Source organism: Anguilla anguilla, chromosome 15 (assembly GCF_013347855.1).
Source record: "Anguilla anguilla isolate fAngAng1 chromosome 15, fAngAng1.pri, whole genome shotgun sequence".
In the NCBI taxonomy this organism is placed as follows: domain Eukaryota; kingdom Metazoa; phylum Chordata; class Actinopteri; order Anguilliformes; family Anguillidae; genus Anguilla; species Anguilla anguilla.
Genome location: NC_049215.1, coordinates 14493941 through 14513719, shown reverse-complemented (window position 1 = coordinate 14513719; position 19779 = coordinate 14493941). Strand labels below are relative to the sequence as shown.

Genomic DNA, 19779 nt, shown 5'->3' with positions numbered 1-19779 from the left:
GTCTAAAGAGAGAGACTGTGCTTGTCTAGAGAGAGAGACTGCCTGTCTAGAGAGAGAGACTGTGCCTGTCTAGAGAGAGAGACTGTGTGTCTAAAGAGAGGGACTGTGCCTGTCTAAAGAGAGAGAGACTGTGTGTCTAGAGAGGGACTGTGTGTCTAAAGAGAGAGACTGTGCCTGTCTAGAGAGAGAGACTGTGCCTGTCTAGAGAGAGAGACTGTGCCTGTCTAGAGAGAGAGACTGTGCTTGTCTAAAGAGAGGGACTGTGCTTGTCTAAAGAGAGAGACTGTGCCTGTCTAAAGAGAGGGACTGTGTGTCTAAAGAGAGGGACGGGCACTGTGCCTGTCGAAAGAGAGGAAGGTTTTTTACCAACAGCTAGCAGCTTTGGCAGACAGGGGGCGCTCACGCTGCGGTAACTGGCTGAAACCTGTCCGACGGCTTCAGCCCGGTCCTCCTTGAAAAGCAATCAGGCACGCCGCTGCGGACTGGCGGTCACGGTCGGCTGATGGCGGAGCCCAGGCGTGTGCTGCGGGTTTGGAGGCTCCGGGCCCGGAGAGCGCCTCGAGGACCCAGCCGCCCGCGAGCGCGGCGGCGCAGAGTTAGCGCTGCATTAGCTTCTCACCTCCGGGCTGCGGGCGCGCGCGCACCATCAGATTAATTGGGCAGGGAGCCATGCGGCGGGACGGCGGGATCAGAGGAGCACGAGGCGCTGACAGCTTCGCCGAGCGCGCCCAGCCCTTTCGGAGATCCCGCCCGCACCCTCCAAGCGTCGGAGGCCGTTTCCATGCCGACGTCAGATCCTCCGGCGAGGAGGCGTGACCGCGGCGCGAGTGTTTGCCTCCTGCGCGCCGCGTGATTTCCGCGACTCCCAGGGCCCGTGCGCGGGGCTCAGACATGACATGACAGCCCGCCAGCCCCACTCCCGTCTCCCTCTCTGGCAGGTGATGACAGACCGGGGACTGTGTGCTATATGACTACAATTCCCAGCATGCCGCTCACAAAAGTTTTAATCACTTCATGTCCAATAGAGTGCTCATAGATAACAGGCAGTGCTTTATTGAAACTTTCCAAAAGAAGAAAAAAAAAACATTCTGTCCCTCAAAATCCTATTGTGTGAAATACTTATTTCATCCTACTATTGTGCAGGGTAAGGTCCTCCGAATACCTTTAAGGATATGTGAAGAAGTAAAGCAGAAGGTTAGCTTTGCATAATCCTCACAATTTGGAATTTTCTAGCGCATTAATGCAAGCCCTGGGCAGCAAGTTTGGGGTCGACTCCATTTCAAATAGCCAATTCGGGAAATTCATTGAAAGTCAGTTAATGAAGTGAGAAAATGGCTGAAGTTTTGGTTGGAGGCTTGTTCAGTTTTTGTGTTGGAATTGAAAGGGAGCAGACCCCTGGATAAACCCCAGCAGCTTAGCTCGAGGGCCTCTGCTCACTGCCACAGTTCCTCAGGTCCTGCGTCCATTCACACACCTCAGCTCCGTCATGTTCCATAAAGCCAGCAGTCAGTTACTACGGTTACCATGAATTATTTATTATTTTAGCCTTTACTTAACCCGGCAGATGACTTTCTATTGCACTGATGACCGGGGGAATCGAAGCGGGCGAGGGCGTATCCAATCAGATGTGGAGGGATGATTAGAGGATCGGATATGGAGGGCCAGGGACTTGACCGGGACCCCAGGGTTATTGCGACTGAGCCCGGGCATGCATGCGCGTCCCACCCCGGCTGCTAGGGGGAGCCGTAGCCGAGCGCACACGTTTTAGCCGCGGGCGGAATGGCAGGGGGGCGTGGCGTGCCTCCCTTGGCCCTGTGCGTTTTTAACAGCGGCGCCGTGTCGGACGTCTCCGCCGACGGCAGACTGCGCTTCGCTCGCGCGGCACACACACATCGGCGGTCTCGTCCAAGTGGCTGCCGCCGCTCGCGTCTCGCCTGGGGGAAAGGTTCCCTCGCGACCATTTGCCTCGTTTATCCGTTTCCATGGAGACGTCACGGCCGCGGCAGTACTGTGAGATTTGGCCGCCCGTGCGACATTTACCTGCGAGAATGCCCGACTGTGATCTGGTCTTGATGTTTTCATTAGATGATCCTCTGGTTGCTTTGTGCCGTTTGTTTTTCTGAGCTGTTCTTGACATTGCTTGTTTTTTATATAGCTTCTTTACCATTCTGCGGGTTTGTACCTCAGATTACAATATTTTCTTGCCGTATAATAGGGTGTAAACATACAGTTACTTAAAAGAGAGAAATGGAACAGCTGGCGCAATATGTTTCACTTTGCACAAGATTCACAAAAATGACTGGAAATATGATTTCCTCTGTTGCAGAAACAAAATGCTTTGACAGAATTGCCCTTTGAATTAATTGCTGATTAGATTTTCTGGTGTGCACAGAAATGGGAAACATTTACTTTGCGTCAGGCTTGCGTCTTTGTTCGGAAATTACATTTGGAAATCAACATGCAGAAAAAAAACCAAATACTGTAAGAACAAGAGATGCCATCTGTGCTTGCAGAACATGCAAAGCGAATCATCCGATTCAGCGTCAACAGCTGCACGCTCAGCACTGTGCAGAGTTAACTATGCAAGTGATAGAAGAATGAGATTTCATGATGTCATAATGGGTGGCAGGGTGGAGAGATGTACAGGCACTCGCGTCAGCCAATCAGAAGGCTTTGCTCTCCACCTTAAAACATAATGTGTGGTTATGCATTATAGTAGCTCCAAACTTTTTGTTGTTGTTATGAATCCTCATTCTCCTGTTGCTAGCTTGCATTAAAAGTAAATAATAAAGCGGCCGCTTGTAACGTGTGACGTCATCACAGTCTGCATTCTACTTCACCGCACTGCAGGAAGTAAATACGAAAGGGATTTTCTGTGTTCTGAATTACTGCATTATTTCATACTGTCAGCGCTGCTGTCATATAGATACATATTTGACAAGAGATACAATTTTGTCTTTCGACATCAAAATGGGAAAACTCAACAGGGAAGTATCTTGATATGCACTCACCACCTGCCACTGGTGAAGAAGCAAACCTTCTGTTGGTCGCACACACACACACACACAAACACACACTCACACTCCCCACTCTGCACCTCCGGACGATGCCGCGATGCATCTCAAAAATAAAAAGTAGCGTTACATGTAGAATTAACTGGGCCATTCTGGACCGCTCCAGAACATTCACAGCCGCTAACTGAATATACATCACAGAATGATGGTGTGATCTGAGAGACTGAACCCCCCGCGCAGTTTACGTGCTAACGATAAGCGCACTCTCAGGACTGGATCCCAGAGTAATGGTGTGATCTGAGGGACATTAGCCCCCGTGCAGTCTACGTGCTAACGATAAGCGCACTCTCAGGACTGGATCCCAGAGTAATGGTGTGATCTGAGAGACTGAACCCCCCGCGCAGTTTACGTGCTAACGATAAGCGCACTCTCAGGACTGGATCCCAGAGTAATGGTGTGATCTGAGGGACATTAGCCCCCGCGCAGTTTACGTGCTAACGATAAGCGCACTCTCAGGACTGGATCCCAGAGTAATGGTGTGATCTGAGAGACTGAACCCCCCGCGCAGTTTACGTGCTAACGATAAGCGCACTCTCAGGACTGGATCCCAGAGTAATGGTGTGATCTGAGGGACAGAAGCCCCCGTGCAGTCTACGTGCTAACGATAAGCGCACTCTCAGGACTGGATCCCAGAGTAATGGTGTGATCTGAGGGACATTAGCCCCCGTGCAGTCTACGTGCTAATGATAAGCGCACTCTCAGGACTGGGATTCCGCGCGCATCATCAGAGCCCGGTCTCTGGCGGCGGGGCCGTCGGGACCCGTCTCTTAATTACACGTGCGCTGAAAGGGAGCCCCGGCCCGGCTGGGGCGCTCGTTTGCATTTTGCATTAAGGTACGGGACCGCGGCTCGGCCTGCTGGGGGATCAGCCTGAGAAGGACAGGAGCCACGCTTCCTGTTCCTCATGATATACTGCACAGGGGCTTCATAATGGAGTCTGCGGCCAAGACACACGTCAGCGCGGAGGAAAAACAACAAATGAAATATTCTCCCTCTCTCTCTTCCCCACCCCTCCCATTTTCTTTCTCTGTCTCCCTGTCTCTCCCCCCCTCTCTCCCCTCCTTCGTCTCTCTCTACCACTCTCTCTCTCTCCTCTTTCTCTGTCACTCTCTCTCCTCTCTCTCTCTCTCTCTCTCTCTCCCCCTCTCTCTCCCTCCTCAGAGGGGAGGTGGTGACTGCTCAGAGAGTATGCAGGGAAATGCTATTTGACCCTTGTGCAACATTATGCGATGTTAAAAGCAAAAATGGAAGGGGAGACGTGCAGACAGCCCCTCACGAATCCCCCTGGGGGGTGGGTTAGAGCCCCGCCCTGGCACCTCCTGACATCGGGGATCTGCTGTATCTGTGACCCTGTGGGCTTTGTACCTGCCCAAATAAAGCAGAGGGCCACAGCCTGTCAGCTCTCCTTTCAACACGCTGTGTTACACATGCAAACTACGAGCAGGAACTAGCAAACTATCAGTGAAACATTGTGAAGTTGGAGAAATGCATTATGGGAGACAAAAGTAGTTTGCTTTTTCATGAAGCACTCTGAAGTGCTAAGTATGTTAAGTATGCATCTGACTTTTGTGAAAATGTAATTGTGTAACTATAGCCTATATAACATATATTTATTTACAATGGATAAATGTCAGCTTTTTTCTGGCTTTTAATTACTGTAGTAATTACATTAGTCTCGCAGTCTATAATCGTTCATGTTCAGTACTGTAAAAAACATAAATGCACAAAGCGGTCTTATTTCTATCGTCCTGAAACGCTTATTGAATTAGATGCAGTTCAGTTCAGGTAAATGTCAGTTGCCGTAAAGGGTATTTGTTTAGAAGAAGCTGTCACTAAATTAGCTCTCGATCTTTTGACCAGATGCAGCGCGTTCTCCACTTTGTGGCTTTAGAGTGTGCATTTCAGCCGATTGGGCCTTTTGTGCTTCTCGAGTGGCGCTGGCCTCAGAAAACCCTCACAATAGGACTTTCAGCCTCTTTTTATGACAGCCCACCTGCAGCACATTTTCACAGAGAGAGAATGTGGGCTGCACCCCGTCTGTTCCCTGGCTCGTGATGGAGGGATGAAAGCGTCCCCTCTCTCCTCTGGCCTGCGGGAGGAAATAAGAAGGTGATCGTGGTCACATGTAGATGGGCGAGCGGCGCGGGCCGAATGCATGTGTCCTGCTGGGAGACATGGGCGATGTGGCCCTGATGATGACACCGCGGTGCCTGGGGGGAGGAGGCCCAGCCGCGTCTTTACGACCGCGGCGCACGCTTCATCTCCGCCTGTCATCTGCCATCTGGTGCAGCTGACCCAAAGAGCAGTGTGTGTGTGTGTGTGTGTGTGTGTGTGTGTGTGTGTGTGTGTGTGCGTGTGTGTGTGTGTGTGTTTGTGCGTGCGCATGCGTGTGTGTGCGTGTGTGTGCGTGTGTGTGTGTGTGTGTGCGCATGCGTGTGTGTGCGTGTGTGTGTGTGTGTGTTTGTGCGTGCGCATGCGTGTGTGTGCGTGTGTGGCACTCCTACGTTGACACTTATATTCCATGGTCAGGCATTTGGCTGAGGCTCTTATCCATACACACATGCATAAATGTTCCAGTAGGCTGAGCGGATGCTAAGTCACCAGTATCGGCTATGGCTGTGCAGACCTGCCACATACCGCTAAGCGCTATATTGGTGCCAGTGGGAGATTGAGAATGCAGTGCTTTAAGCGGTGGGAGGGCTTCAGGCCGTGGTGTTGGACGAAGCTTAGTTTGGGCTAGTAAACCCAGGATGAATGCTCAGGAATTGAGCCTTAGCCCAGCCAAAGACGCAGCACACACAAATGTATTTTGAGTGGTTTCAGTCCAAGATGACAACTCTCCTATCCCCACACTAATGCTCTTAAAGTAAGGCTTGGAATCGCTGAAACGTCTGTGCCCTGGCAGCGATATTCACTTCTCCGGTGAGGGGTATAGGCATTAGTGAGCAGGGCGTTAAAAGAAACGGGTTTCAAAAAGCCATAATCGGCGGCATTCTCACTTCCTTTGGAGATGATTTAGGTCCCGGTCTCTGCTTTTGATGTGAGGTGGAATTGAAGGCTGATTGGTTTACCGGCGAGTCTCTGAAGGTCCTGCATGCTGGTGATTGGCTGCGTGGGTGAGCCTTCGTGGGTTTGCAGTGGCTGGCTAGTGGCAAGCATATTTATGACTCTGTAAAAATAAAAAAAAAAAGCCCTCGTTGTCATAAAAGCAAAGATGTTGTTAAAATATATTTATGAAACACTTACACGGCAAGCCAGAGAGTCTTAACTGCTGTACGCGTGGCCTGATTTACTACTGTCATTGGTAATCAGAGAGGCACTCAAATCAAAGGCTGCTGCGACTGAGCTGTGAGCCTGTTTCACGGTGGTGCACTTACCCCCCTGCCCCCTGGCTCCCCCGGCCCCCCCGGCCCCCTGGCCAGGCTCAAGCAGCTCTTCCCCAGGCTCACCTGACCCCGCCCTATTGTCACGCCTTTCTCATTAGCATTGGCCCCACCCCCCTCAGACGAGTATAAATGCAGAGTTTGCAGGGAGGGTTTTGTCCTTAAAATGGCTCCAGGTGGGAGTCCTCAGAGCGCTGTCCCAGCCTGGAGTCTTCAGGTCTGCCCTTAAGGAAGGTCTGTTTGGCCGCTCCCCGAAACGCCTGCCATAGCGCCCCGCTGGGTCGAGTAATAAAACACCAAAATAAAAATGCGTCCCGTCGCCTCCTCAGATTAGAGTGCTTCTCAGAAATGTGTCTGCTCGCACCGGTCACGCATACCAGAGCAGAGCTGTGTGTGTGTGTGTGTGTGTGTGTGTGTGTTTGTGCGTGTGTGCATTTGTGTGTGTGTGTGTGTGTGTGTGTGTGTGTTTGTGCGTGTGTGCATTTGTGTGTGCGTGCGTGCGTGCGTTTGTGTGTGGACCTACGTGAGCGTGTGTGTGTGTGTATGTGTGTGTGGGTACTTGTGTGTGTACTTGTGCGTGAGCGTGTGTGTGCGCGCATGTGTAGAAGTGCAGGGTACTTGTACGCGTAATGCTCAGTAATAAGTAACTCGTGTGGACAAGCCTTTCACAGCAAATCAGAATGCTCAGCATGTCCTCTGCACATGTTTTTGCTTTTTATAATCAGTTTTTCCTGCATGTGGAGGCCCTGGGCTGTGATTTCATTAGTAACCTCAGGGATGTGAGGCTCCGGGCCTGCTGGGCTGCAGTCTGTGATTTCCTTTAATTCAGCAGTGATAGCAGACCTTGGAAGCAAGGTGTGTGGACTCCTTTGCCAATCAGTGACTTGAATTAATCACTGCATTGCTGGAACATAGTGAACCAGCAGAACTGACTGATGCTGCAGCTCTCCTGGCCCAGAATTTAAGATCCTGATTTCCATTTAAACCCTGCGCCTCTGTCACCCAGCGGCCCCCAGGCAACCTCGCTTTAATTCATGCAGTTTATTAATAGTAATAACACCGCTCCACTGACAACAGCCTTTTTCTCTTTGGCCAGGATTCAGTGCCCGTTTTATGAGTCCAGACCTTTTTGGGAGTTACTGACTGAGTAACTCAGTCAGTAGTTACCCCCCCCCGTGTCTGTGTGCAGCAGGCCGAGGACCAGCTGTCATTGTGTGCGGTTTTTGCAGCGTCATGAGGACCTGAGCCGTGCAGCTCTGAGCAGGCCCGTGTCCGTGTCTGTAAGGATTACTCGGGGTTATCCCTCCCGCTTTACATTTCTCCCTTTGTTAGGACACATCATCTCCTGCAGCTTTGCGGCTGCGCCCCCGTTCTCACAGGAGTTACAGCGCCGTGTCCGGCCTCCAGCGCCTCGCATCGATTAGTCTGGGAAACGCTGTCCTCTTTTTTGTGATTCATGAAGCCCTTTTTGAAAACTCGTTTCCCCCGTTTACCGAGAGGAGCGGGATTGTGAGCACGTGGTGCGGGCCGGGGCGCGGCGCGGAGCGGGCTGATTTACGCGGCTCGTAAAGCGCGCGTCCTGCGCGCCCGAAGGCCGGCCAGCCTTTCAGAAGCGATGGAAGCGTCGCGCGGGTGACGCGCTGTGTGCCAGGGCGGCCCGCGGCGGGAAGGCCAAGTCCGCCGTCGGCTTTGTTTACGGACCGGTCACGTTTGAAGGCTGTTGTGCTGTTTTTTTCTTTTTGCCTTTGCCGTCACCCGTCTAAATGGCGTTAGCGTTGCTGTGGTTCGCCATCTTCTACCCCTCAGAACGTCTTTATACTTGTATGTACTTGTAGTTGTCTTCATACGCATCAGGATTGACCTATTTGGGTTCTGCAAGGTCATAAACCTGCATTTAAATAAGAGGAAGTTGAGGTTGCTCTGCTCTTCCTCTGAGCTGTCAGACATCCTCGCCGTTGTTTATCCTGGACCTCAGCGGCCGCACTTACCTGCTGGTTTGATTGGCGTGTGGGAGGGATTCGGGGGTTAGCGGGGATTACCGGAGCAGGGAATCCAGCTCCCCTCGCTCTCCCCGGCGGGCTGGGAGCTTGTGTTTCTCTTTAATGCGGGGGGCGAGCTCAGAGACAATTAGTGACACGGCGCGCGCGTGTTCTCCTAAGCCTGGCGGCGGCAGAGCAGCCTTTTCCCGCTGACCTCGCGCGGGTTCGGCCCCTCTCGCAGCCCAGCTCCGCTCACGGCCAATAAGAGGGGCTCTCCCGGCCTTGGCTGTCCTGCTGGTGCCCTGTAATTACACACAGCTCCCTTTCCTCCTCAGACTGTAGGTCTAATTACTGCGCGCTCTCTCTCTCTCTCTCTCTCTCTCTCTCTCTCTCTCTCTCTCTCTTTTCTCTATCTATTCTCTTTTCTGCCTGTGGTTAGTTTTTCTCTTTATGTTGCTTGTCTATTATTTTTATTTTGAAGTACAGTAATTTCTGTGGTTGAACAATGTCCCAATAAAAGGGGGTTTTAAATCTCTCTCTCTCTCAGGGTGGTCTGAAGAGCAGTCATCAGGTGCACCCACAGGAGTTCCTGAGCGAGCTCAAATCCGGCATTGTGGATGAGAGACTGGTGGCCTACCTGGACTCCCTGCGAGTTTCGCTCACCAGCAACCCTGTCAGGTAACCCCGCCCAGAACATCCCCCACCTCTGCCCTCTACCTGCATCATCTGCCCTCCCCTCCTTCACTGTGCCCACTGTGTCTCTCGATGAGCTGTCAGTCCAGGTAGCCCCGCCTTCCCCAGCCTCACCCTGCCCCATTCTGGGGTTGCACTGGATACCATGTTATTAATAGTCCCCCCCCCCCGAAGTATCCATTTTCATCACCGACTGACCACATTTGCTTCCTTTTCAAAAACACATTTTGAAAAAATTTTAAGATGACATTTTATGCATCACGTGAGGTCTTACAGTTGCAGGGAGGGCAAAATGGAGCTTTAGATTAACAGCAGTGTGCGTGTGAGCTCCACAATGCATTTCTCACAGAAAGTGTAGTTTATTGGCTGTGGTCAAATTTACAAGATAGTGTGCACTGGTCTTTATTGATTGCAATTCCAATGCCATATGATATAACTAGCAAAAGCTAATAGCACTGACTCATGAAAATTGATTTTTAATGTTACTTGTTCAACTTAACGTTCAAAGTGAAACTTTCAAGAGTTGCCAGACATTTCTGTTATACCTTCAATAGATGGTGGAAGTCCCAGTATAACTTCAGGGCTCTACAGTGCTCGCATTTGAGGAGAATTTGCTCCTGAAAACCGATGTGTGCTAACTGGAAAAACAATTTAGGAGTACATCTACTAACGGGGATGCATTAGTGTCATCCTAAATTTTTCAACTTAGGAGCAAGTGTGCTCCCTGGAACAAATGTTAGTGTAGAGCCCTGAACTTGGACTTTAATCTTTAAACGTTATACATTTTTTGAATCAGCATCATTGTTGCTTGGTGGCAGTCAATGATGCTAATTGGTCTTGGCGTGTAAAATCATCCAGTCAGAGCCGTTGTGAAGCTGCGCACGGGCCAGTGTTCCAAACCTCCATAAACGTAAACAGTGGAATGCTCAGCCAAATCAGTCTGTTTTCAGCACCGTCAGGGTCTGACTGTTATTGACAGAATGCTGGAGAAATGTGAGTTTTAACGTAAAAAAAAATTGTCAGTGCGTCACAATGAAATTCCATTTAAGGACATGTATTGTTCACAGTAATGTAATTTGAGGTTCAATTAGTATTTTAATAACAAATATTTATATTGATTATTCAAAAATAGCATTTTTGGCTATCTTGAATTGAGCTAATTGTCTCGCACGCGTAACCTATGCTATTTCAAAAATAGCTGTAATAGCATATGCCGATGTGTTTAGAAAGCAAATCGGGCTATGAAAAACCCCGCCCCACCACATTATCTACCCCGCACTCTCTGGCCCCTCTCCTCCACTGGGGTTCATGGCGAATATCGCTACCCAGCACCCCTTTCAGGTCCCCCGCTCAGCTCAGCACTTTCTCCACCCTCCACCGTACGGCCCCTGACCTTTACGGATGATGCGATCCCAATACCCACCCCCACCGTTTCCCTAGCACCCCGCGCGAGCGAATCGCACGCTGGGCCTCATTAATATTCATTAGCGATGCACGAGGTGCCCGCGGTTCTCTCGCTCACCTTTTTTTAATTGTCTGCCGCCTTATCCTTCTCCTCACAATTAGCCCGCTGTTTTCCTGAGCTTGTCTCACAAGCACGACACCAGGCTGCGGGGGGGGGTCGTCATAAATAATTTTAAAATAATGAAACATTTTGCTCCGGTGACTACCTTCGTTTGATGGTTTCATGTTTTTAAATGTAGCTCCCGCTGAGAGAGGGGGCCCGCTGGCTATGGGAGTACGGCTCGCCCGTACGACAGCGGCTAACTCTTACACACAATCTGCTTTACCCGCCATCCTTCAGCCGTCCTTGGATTGCATCCCTTTTACCTTCCTCAAGTGTGTGAGAGTGCGCGTGTGCATGTTTAGGGATGCTTGCGTGTCAAATCTGCTAAATTGGTATGTCAGCGTTGGCACTGATAATAAGCAAGGCTTTGGCTCATGACTGGTGCTACAAGGAGTTGTTTTGGATGATGAAACCTTTTACTGTGACCTTTGTCCTTGGCCGGAAATGCATTTTGCGGACTGAAGTAGATTACAGTGAATGCCACTAGTTGTCAGATTGTGAGGTAGCATCTTTATAAATGTGACCGGGGTGGAAATTTTGTTTCCGCAAATGAATGGAGCCTGTTGCAGCAAATATGATTTATAAACAGAATGCATTCTCTCGCTCTCAGCATCCGTTAATACAGTATGAAGATCGGTTTAGGTAAAACTGTTGCCACAGACATAAAAATGAGGAATGCAGTAATGCATATAGCTACATGTACAGGAAACATACCGTTTGATAGCTATGTTGTATCACATACGGGAGCCTAGTTGTTAGTGTGACCGGGTCATATAGCAGAGCTTGGGGTTGTCCAAGCCAAGGCTTGACGCTGTTTTGGATGCTCTCTGGATTACAGGTTAATGACAGCCAGAGAGGGGCTGAATCGCCTATTAATACTCATGAGTGATTCTCCAGAACAAAGCTAGATAAGCTGCTACTCAGTTTAGCTAGCCTGGCTTTTTCTCTTTGCATCTCAGCTGGTATAAATTACCGCTGGGTCCTTCAGTAGAATATCGGGTAGAGCAGGCAACTTTAAATTATCTGCTTCATTGTATCACATATTAATGTCAGTGTTTCTCAGGGAGGGGAAAAAGCATTATGGCATTTCTAAATGCAGTCTGGCCCTCTTCATTTCCCTTTGGTGCGCAGCCAGCTTTGAGGACACCGATGTAAGAGCGCGCAGCCGGAACAGAATGTTTACAATGTGAAAATGTTTATAGCACTGGCAGGCTGTGGCGCTGGGGGAATCTCACCCCTCAAACAGAGTGCACTCGCTCTTCAAAACACACAGTCCTCGCAACATTAGTCACAAAATGGCTTCACGCACATTTCCCAAGGTATCAGAACTCTCCACGTCAGCGTGTTACCTTGTTGCTACCCTGCACTTCATCACAAGTATGTAAAAGAATAAAACAGTTTTCTTCAAAATAATCACAGTCACACAGTTCTTTTTTTATAAAGCAACAAAACTTTGAAAATGCATTAGATAAAAAAACAAAAAAAAGCCGATTGTTCGACAGACCTTTCAACATTAGTCCTCTCTTTTATCGATGTATTATCGTCTGTAGTTAGTTTGCGCTTTAAAACTATTAATTTTGGCGAGGTCCCGAAAATGAATGGGGTGATTTGGGAGCCAGACAGGGAGGAATGGCGATGCCATTGACGGTCAGCAGGGACAGCTGATGGTGCCCATATTTACTCTATGCAAATACAATGGGGCAAGTTCCACAAAATTACTTGTTATACCTAAGTGAAACATCCCTTTAAGTATAACATGCAGTGTCCTGTAGATCATTACACCAAATTACATGACTGTTCAGTCTGGTGACTTCAGTGTTCACTACTAGCTGTAGGAAACTTGATGCTCTGGCACTGAATATATCCAGTTTCTTATCCCGTAAAAGATGAGACATTCCACAGCTATGTCCTCTCACCCTATTAAAAACGGCAGAGACTGGAAGTATTCAGCTATGGTCACTGTGTTGTATTACTTGGGTGTCTTGGATCAACAATGTTTCGTATTCTTCATAATTTTATTTTTTAAGACTTTAATCGCAGTTCTGATTTTTATATTGCCAGTTCAAGGATTTTAAAAAAAGACCTCTGGTGGGAAATTACAGTATCTTATAGTATTAAAGTTTTAATTCTGACTTGAGTCAGTAATCAAATCTGTTGTATTATAAAAGGAAAGTATAATGCAGTAGCTCTGTCGCTAATGAGCATTACACTGCGTTCTTTCACCAAGCCGGAATGTTCTGGAAAAAGACCCTTTCACTTCCTCCTTGAGAGCAGAGTGAGGCTGAGCGTTTAACTCCTTCAGAAGATGAAGGTTATGCTGTTTGTACCTGGGGCTTTTGCTAATGATTTTTAAGAAGCCATTATGAGGGGGTGGCTGGCTAGAGAGTGGCTCTTTTGCCCCCCCGCCCCCACCTCTGTCCCCAGTTTAATGGCCAGGGTTCGCAGCACACTTCTCATGAGCGCTTTGAAAACGTTTGTATGTCGTATGTAATATCTGTAATAATCCCTGTTTGTTCTGGCCGTCAGCGAATAGAGAAGGCGTTTAATATCCTTCTCTATTCAGAAAACATGTTCACACCATTTGTGCTCAAAGTGTGTCTCTTCATATGTGCCATTGTGGGTTCTTCCCTGTGGAAGTCATTCTCAGGCTCAGAATATGCAAGTGTGCTAGACTGGCACCAGACTGGGGGAAGAAGCACGGAGCGGCAGAAACACAGTTTAGCATAATGGCTGTTGGAATGGCCACCATAACACCCTCCCACACGTCACCACCTCCTCTTAACAGTATGGCGCTTTCTCCGCTAGTTAAAAAGACGAGTGTGTCTGAGCCCCCCCCCCCGGATATCTGTACCGTAGGACCGGCGGGGGACAGGAAGAGGAACACATAGCGGCAGGAAGCCGGTTGCTTCAGAAACCGAGGCAGTGGTATGGTTTCTGTAACGATAGCCGGCAGTTTGTTTTGAGTGCACAGGAATGAAACGCTCCCTCATTGGCCAACTGAGATCGCAGTGCGTGTCCATAGTCCACCTGCTGCCGACTGTATGGAGAAAATTACACCCCTCTGCCATTTTGCATTTGCATCATCTCTGGCGTTTGTTGTGCTTAAAGCCTGAATTAAGTGGGTTGTGTCTTTTTCGTCTCGTTAAAATCAGAAGGCAGACGGTTAAAATATTACTGCTTGTCCTCCGCGTAATTGATGGAACTGGTCAGACTTTCTGATGGTCCATCACTAAGCCTGGATTTATGTCCTTCCACTTCAATCAGGCAAATATGTGTTTGAGTGAATTATAAATTTGCCATCCTTCAAGCCTAATGCCTTGCGACAGGTAGGCTGCATTCTCATGGACACTCTGTCCTTCATTGGGATGTGGTCACTAATGCAGTCTCTGGCACACAGGGATTGATTTTAACCACAGGTTATGAGTTCAGAGTGGGGTGGTCTGTGTGTGTGTGTGTGTGTGTGTGTGTGTGTGTGTGTCTGTGATGTCACTGGGAACTCCACTGGTGACCACATTCCATGCCTGACAGAACAGTGAGTCTGACCAGGCTGCTCATATCCTTATGGTACTATGAGTCTGACCAGGCTGCTCATATCCTTATGGTACTATTAGCCTGGCCAATTTGATGTTATGGTACTGTGAGCCTGACTGGATTTTCTTTCATACATCTCATCCCATACGTTTGAAAACAAAGAAAGACTGTGCGCCACCATTTAAAACTTCAACTGCGAGGTCCGTTCTGTAAAAGCCACGTCTGCCTGCTATTGCTATTGACTACCAAATGAAACGCTGCAGAGATTTATGAAACGGGAGGGAGTTTGTCAGAAAGGAGGGAACCAGGGAGCAGTCCAGCTCCCTAAAGACACACCCCTGGTGACAGACAGTATGAGGTAATGCAGTCTGTGTGCTTGGCCTCGGCTGACTTACGGCACCCCGATCTTGACCCGGCGGACCCTCGCACGCCGTTACGTTTATTTTTATGTCCGGCGATGAGCGCTCCGGCGCAGGCCGTTCATTCTGCTGAAACACCGCGGCTATTACAGCCGCTTTAGAGCCAATTAGGCCGCGCGTGATTGGGGGATCCGCTCGGCGGCGGCGCTGGAAACGCTGGCACAGCACGCCCCCCCCCCCCCCCGTGAGATGAGGTGTTGACGGGAGTGTGGGGGAACCCCGTTTGGGAGCCCGCGTTCCTGTTGCTTACCCATCTGTGCGGAGGAGCGGCAGAGCGTCTGTGACCCGTACGGCGGCCCGCTCTGTCAGCGCTCAGATGGCTTACAGCGCACGGTGCTGAACGCCCAGCTCGCAGCACTGTCCCATCAGCGCGTGCAGTACACTTCAGGCACAGTACTGTGTGTTAATACAGGACAAATATAATCAGTTCATCACACGCGTGGATCATCTCAGACGCGATCAGTGCCGTGCACAGTATTAGTACTATTGCGCACATTTACACTCTTACTGCAGCAGTGACTAATGATGGATGAATATATCAGCCCCTGAGTGTGCGGGTTCTCTGGCGGTGGGAGTGAAGTGAGTGGCGTGCGGGGCCAGTGCGCCCGTTCGTCACGCCGCTAACTGCTGCAGCGCTCCCTCTCATCCTTTCTACCTGCGCTTTTTTATCTTCTTGTCAAAATTCACAGCAGATGTGTTCCGTCCCACGGAAATTCGGGACGGAATATAAAACCCGTAATTTCCCCGGGGGCCAATAAAAGCCGCAACTCCGTCTCCCACAGACCCGCTGGGCATTGCCCCGCTCTGAAAGCCTACAGATGAGAAATTTCACAACAGCATTATCATTTTTCTCTTCCTCGCTTTCTTGCATTTTAGCCGTCTCTCTCTCTGCCTCGCTCTCTCTCTCTGTCTCCCCGTTCCCTCCTCCCTCCCCCTCTCCCTCTCCCCTCCCCCCCTCATAAACACCGCTGCGGTTGCCCGTGTGACAGTGAAAATTGTCTTTGACACTTGGTGTGATGAAAAGGCAATCACAGAGGTAAATGTCGATCGCAGGCCTAAGGCTGGGCAGAAGTCCTGTGTACCCTTCACTGAAATTGGCTCGGCTGTGGCTGCTGGGGTCCGCGGGCCCTTGAAGACTTGTTTGTGGGGGGGGGTGACCGGGTGGGGGGGGGGGCGGATGGTCTCAACCCTTCACGCATCATATTTCACGCACTGAAAGATTTTCCCCCGGAACGGCTGCACACACTGCAGATTATTATATTATTGCTACACAGGCTATTATTTAGCAGGAGATCTGCGGAGTATCGGGGCTCGCTGGTGAAGTGAAGGAAAGCAGCTTGCCCGTTTCGGAGTGATAAAGTATGTGGGCTGAGAGCTCACAGTGACTCAGGCGCCAAAGTTTCTCTTCACCCAAGGCTTTCTCTCTGCAGTGCTTGGCGAGGCTTAAAGGGATCCATCATCACGAAATTACATCTGTCACTGTTCTCTTCCTTATGTTTCCCCAGATCAACCTACATTACTCATGAGATGCCAAGCTACATATAACCCATTTTTATAAATGCTTTGGATCTTCTTTTTAAAAAAAAAAAAATACTAGGCCTACTTCTTTAAGATTGTATTTTAGATGTTTCAGAATTCTTAGAAAAAGTTCCTATGGGTCCTTGGGAAAAAAAAGTTGGATTCTTTATGTTGTATACTGGAGGTTGTGAAAGCGCTTTAAGGTTTGAAATATTTTGGTTGGGTTTTTCCTTTTGCAAAAAGGATCTTGCAATATGTGAATCTGGTCTTAACCATTTGCAGTCTGGGTAGTATACATTTCTAAGGCTGTTGTGAGGCTATTAATTCATAAATACAGTTCAGAATGTATTAAGAATGTGTTTGCCAATGACCTCTCTCTCGGGGCTAGAAATCGAATGGCTCTTAGTGCTTCCATGGCTTCATTAACACCAGGGATCGAAGCATTGGAAAAACAAGCAAACGAAAAAATCAAACGCGCACGCTCTGTGTGAGTATGGAAATATCACTCCACAGACACTCAATTGGCCATGGCGGAAACCCACCTCAGTCAATAACGCTGTTTACCCTCGTCGACTCTGTGAAATTCATATTCGCTTTGAGTAGCGACAGACTCGCTGCCGGTTTGTGGCAAAGCGAGCGGTAGCCTGAACGCAGACAGATCTGTTTAATCTCTTTTCAAGTCCCCTGCATTTGTTCTTCAGTGAACCGATTTTGTAGCTTGAGGGGTAAATATCCTATTAACTCTTTTTTGTTTTGTTTAAAAATGAGAGTTGAAGTGTCTTTTTAAGCTGCGCTGTTAATTGTAAGGCTTGGGCCTGGCGGTGGACACTGAGAGGGAGAGGGTGGGGGGCGGGGGCGTTAAATCCCGTCTGTGTGCGTCCAGACACGGCGAAGCGGTGCGTTACCGGTGCGGTGTATACCTCCCGAGCGCGCCCTGCGTCACACGCCCCGTTTTTACTGCCCGGGGAACGAGGGAAAAATGGCTCTGAGAGCGGAGAGCAATTTGTGGGAGAGCTGAATCTGAGGACAGAAAAGCACATTTTCTTTTTTTTGAGGTTCTCTCACAGACACCCTTTTAGACATCAAACCGGTTTTCTCATTTTAGCACAGGTACCTTTTAGCGCTATCCAAGGTGGCGACTGTACTGTGCTTTTGTTCTCTTTGAAAATTGGGGATGTGAAAGCCCTCATTCACTGCGTCCTTCCTGACGCGGCTCACAGCCGCGTTCGCGAGCGTTTGTGTGCATGTAAATGTGTGTGTGCTCGTGTGTGCGTGCGTGCGTGCGTGGTGGTGTGGTTGTGTGGGGCGGTGGGGGTCCGGTCACCCGGACTCAAAAACAAACCCATACTTCGGAACCCTTGACAAATCCAGATTACAGTGTGAGTGGATTGTGGCGAAAGGTCAGTATTAACTGTGTATAATTACTGAATGAGGAGAGCCCTGGGCTGTCTTTCTCATGTACGAGTGTGTGCAGTTAACGGCGTTGAGGCTGAAGTTTCTGGCAGGGCCCGTTCTATCAGAGATGAGCAGGCTGGTGGAGGGGCTGTGTTTTTACTGGGCAAAGTTCTTGGCGAACGGGCGGACTGGTGCTTGCGAGCGAGCCATCTGCTCGAGATGCGGTCGCAGCGACCGCCGTTTCTCCCGGGGGTAGCAGGGAGGTGCTCTGGTCTTGGGGAGTCTCCAGAGTCTAGCAGGGAGGTGCTCTGGTCTTGGGGAGTCTCCAGAGTCTAGCAGGGAGGTTCTCTGGTCTTGGGGAGTCTCCAGAGTCTAGCAGGGAGGTGCTCTGGTCTTGGGGAGTCTCCAGAGTCTAGCAGGGAGGTGCTCTGGTCTTGGGGAGTCTCCAGAGTCTAGCAGGGAGGTGCTCTGGTCTTGGGGAGGTGAACATGGCTGTCGCTTTGCCTTTCATGCCACATCGCTTCCGCCAAAAAGTAAAAAAAAAAAAAACAAAGTTAAATAAAACCCTTTCCAGACTTCTGCAGTGCAAGTGCAATTTTCTGTGTGAGAATGTGAAGAATGACATAGGGACACCTGTGTGAGTGGCTCGGGGAGTTTAGATTGTTCTCCTTCTTTCTGATGTAGTTTGGCTGTAGTTCAGTGAAGAAGGTAAAGGTGCTGTGCCAATTATGGCAGGAAGACCGACGTCGCTATGGGAAGTTCACATAAAGAGACCTGAGAGGAATGCTTGGAATTTTGACGGCCTTCCTTTTTGGAGCTGGAGTCGATCGATTGGCCTGCCTGAAAAACAGCCCCGTCAGGAGGGCTTCACAGCTCCTCCAAAGGACGGGCGTCGTAATGAGCAGCCATGCCGGAGACGTTCGTGGCCACTGCGGCCCGTTGCCGTGGTAGTGTGGCCATGGAGACTCGGGCGGAGTGCGGAGGCCTGTCTCCCGTAATAAAGCCGGAGGAAACGGGCCGTGCCGTGAAGCCGACCGAGCACCGTGCCTCACCCGGCAGCCCCCAGCTCCCCGCCTCACCCGGCAGCCCCCAGCTCCCCGCCTCACCCAGCAGCCCCCAGCTCCCCGCCTCACCCAGCAGCCCCCAGCTCCCCGCCTCACCCAGCAGCCCCCAGCTCCCCGCCTCACCCAGCAGCCCCCAGCTCTCCGCCTCACCCGGCAGCCCCCAGCTCCCCGCCTCACCCAGCAGCCCCCAGCTCCCCGCCTCACCCAGCAGCCCCCAGCTCTCCGCCTCACCCGGCAGCCCCCAGCTCTCCGCCTCACCCGGCAGCCCCCAGCTCCCCGCCTCACCCAGCAGCCCCCAGCTCCCCGCCTCACCCGGCAGCCCCCAGCTCCCCGCCTCACCCAGCAGCCCCCAGCTCCCCGCCTCACCCAGCAGCCCCCAGCTCCCCGCCTCACCCAGCAGCCCCCAGCTCCCCGCCTCACCCGGCAGCCCCCAGCTCCCAGCTCCCCGCCTCACCCGGCAGCCCCCAGCTCTCTGCCCCACCCGGCAGCCTCCAGCTCCCCGCCCCAGCAGCCCCCAGCCCTCCGCCCCAGCAGCCCCCAGCCCCAGCAGCCAGCATGGCCCCCGATGCCCCCCGCGCCCAGGTGTATTTACCCAAGAGATGGGTGCAAGTGAACATCGCTGATGCAGACCGCAGTCCTCCGGCTTTGTTCTATGTGTGGCACTAAAACAGGCTCTCAGTCACACAGAAAGAATTATGGAAAGTCTTAGACTCAATCAAGCCAGTTTCTGTGACATAACAGCACCTTACTGTTTCACAGTGCAGCTAATTAAACCAAATCTGATAAAGCATGCTGATTTTATCTTGTGCATATACCATGATTTACTTTACTAATCTTTTTTCAAATGTTTTTTGTCACCTTCCTACTCTTTTGAAATAAAGTGTTGTACACATGCAGATTCTCATTTTGTCCTTTTCTTTTCTTGTTGTTGAAATGCACATGTGAGTGTGTGACCTTTGGTTTTGCATTGCTTTTCTAAAATGATCTGCGGAACACTCCTGGGAGAATGGTTGCTGCTCTTTACATGAATTCCTGGGAATCGCAGCATCTAGTAGTCGCCAATCTTTTCTAAATGAAAACGCCCACTCACTCCACTCTTCAGTAACCAGTTTGGCAGTAGTGTTCCCCTTGCTCCTGTTTCTTACGGTTAGCAGTG

At 50.3% G+C, this 19779-nt stretch overlaps 1 protein-coding gene across 3 annotated transcripts in view; it reads left to right on the top strand.

Annotated features, from left to right (window-relative positions):
• The window catches only part of LOC118214550 (protein diaphanous homolog 3-like), a 334802-nt gene that overhangs the window by 74038 nt on the left and 240985 nt on the right, over positions 1–19779 (top strand). For all 3 annotated transcript variants that reach the window (XM_035394600.1, XM_035394601.1, XM_035394599.1), the window contains one exon: positions 8984–9114. In XM_035394600.1, the coding sequence (XP_035250491.1) occupies positions 8984–9114 (131 nt within the window). The remainder of the gene's footprint in view (positions 1–8983; positions 9115–19779) is intronic.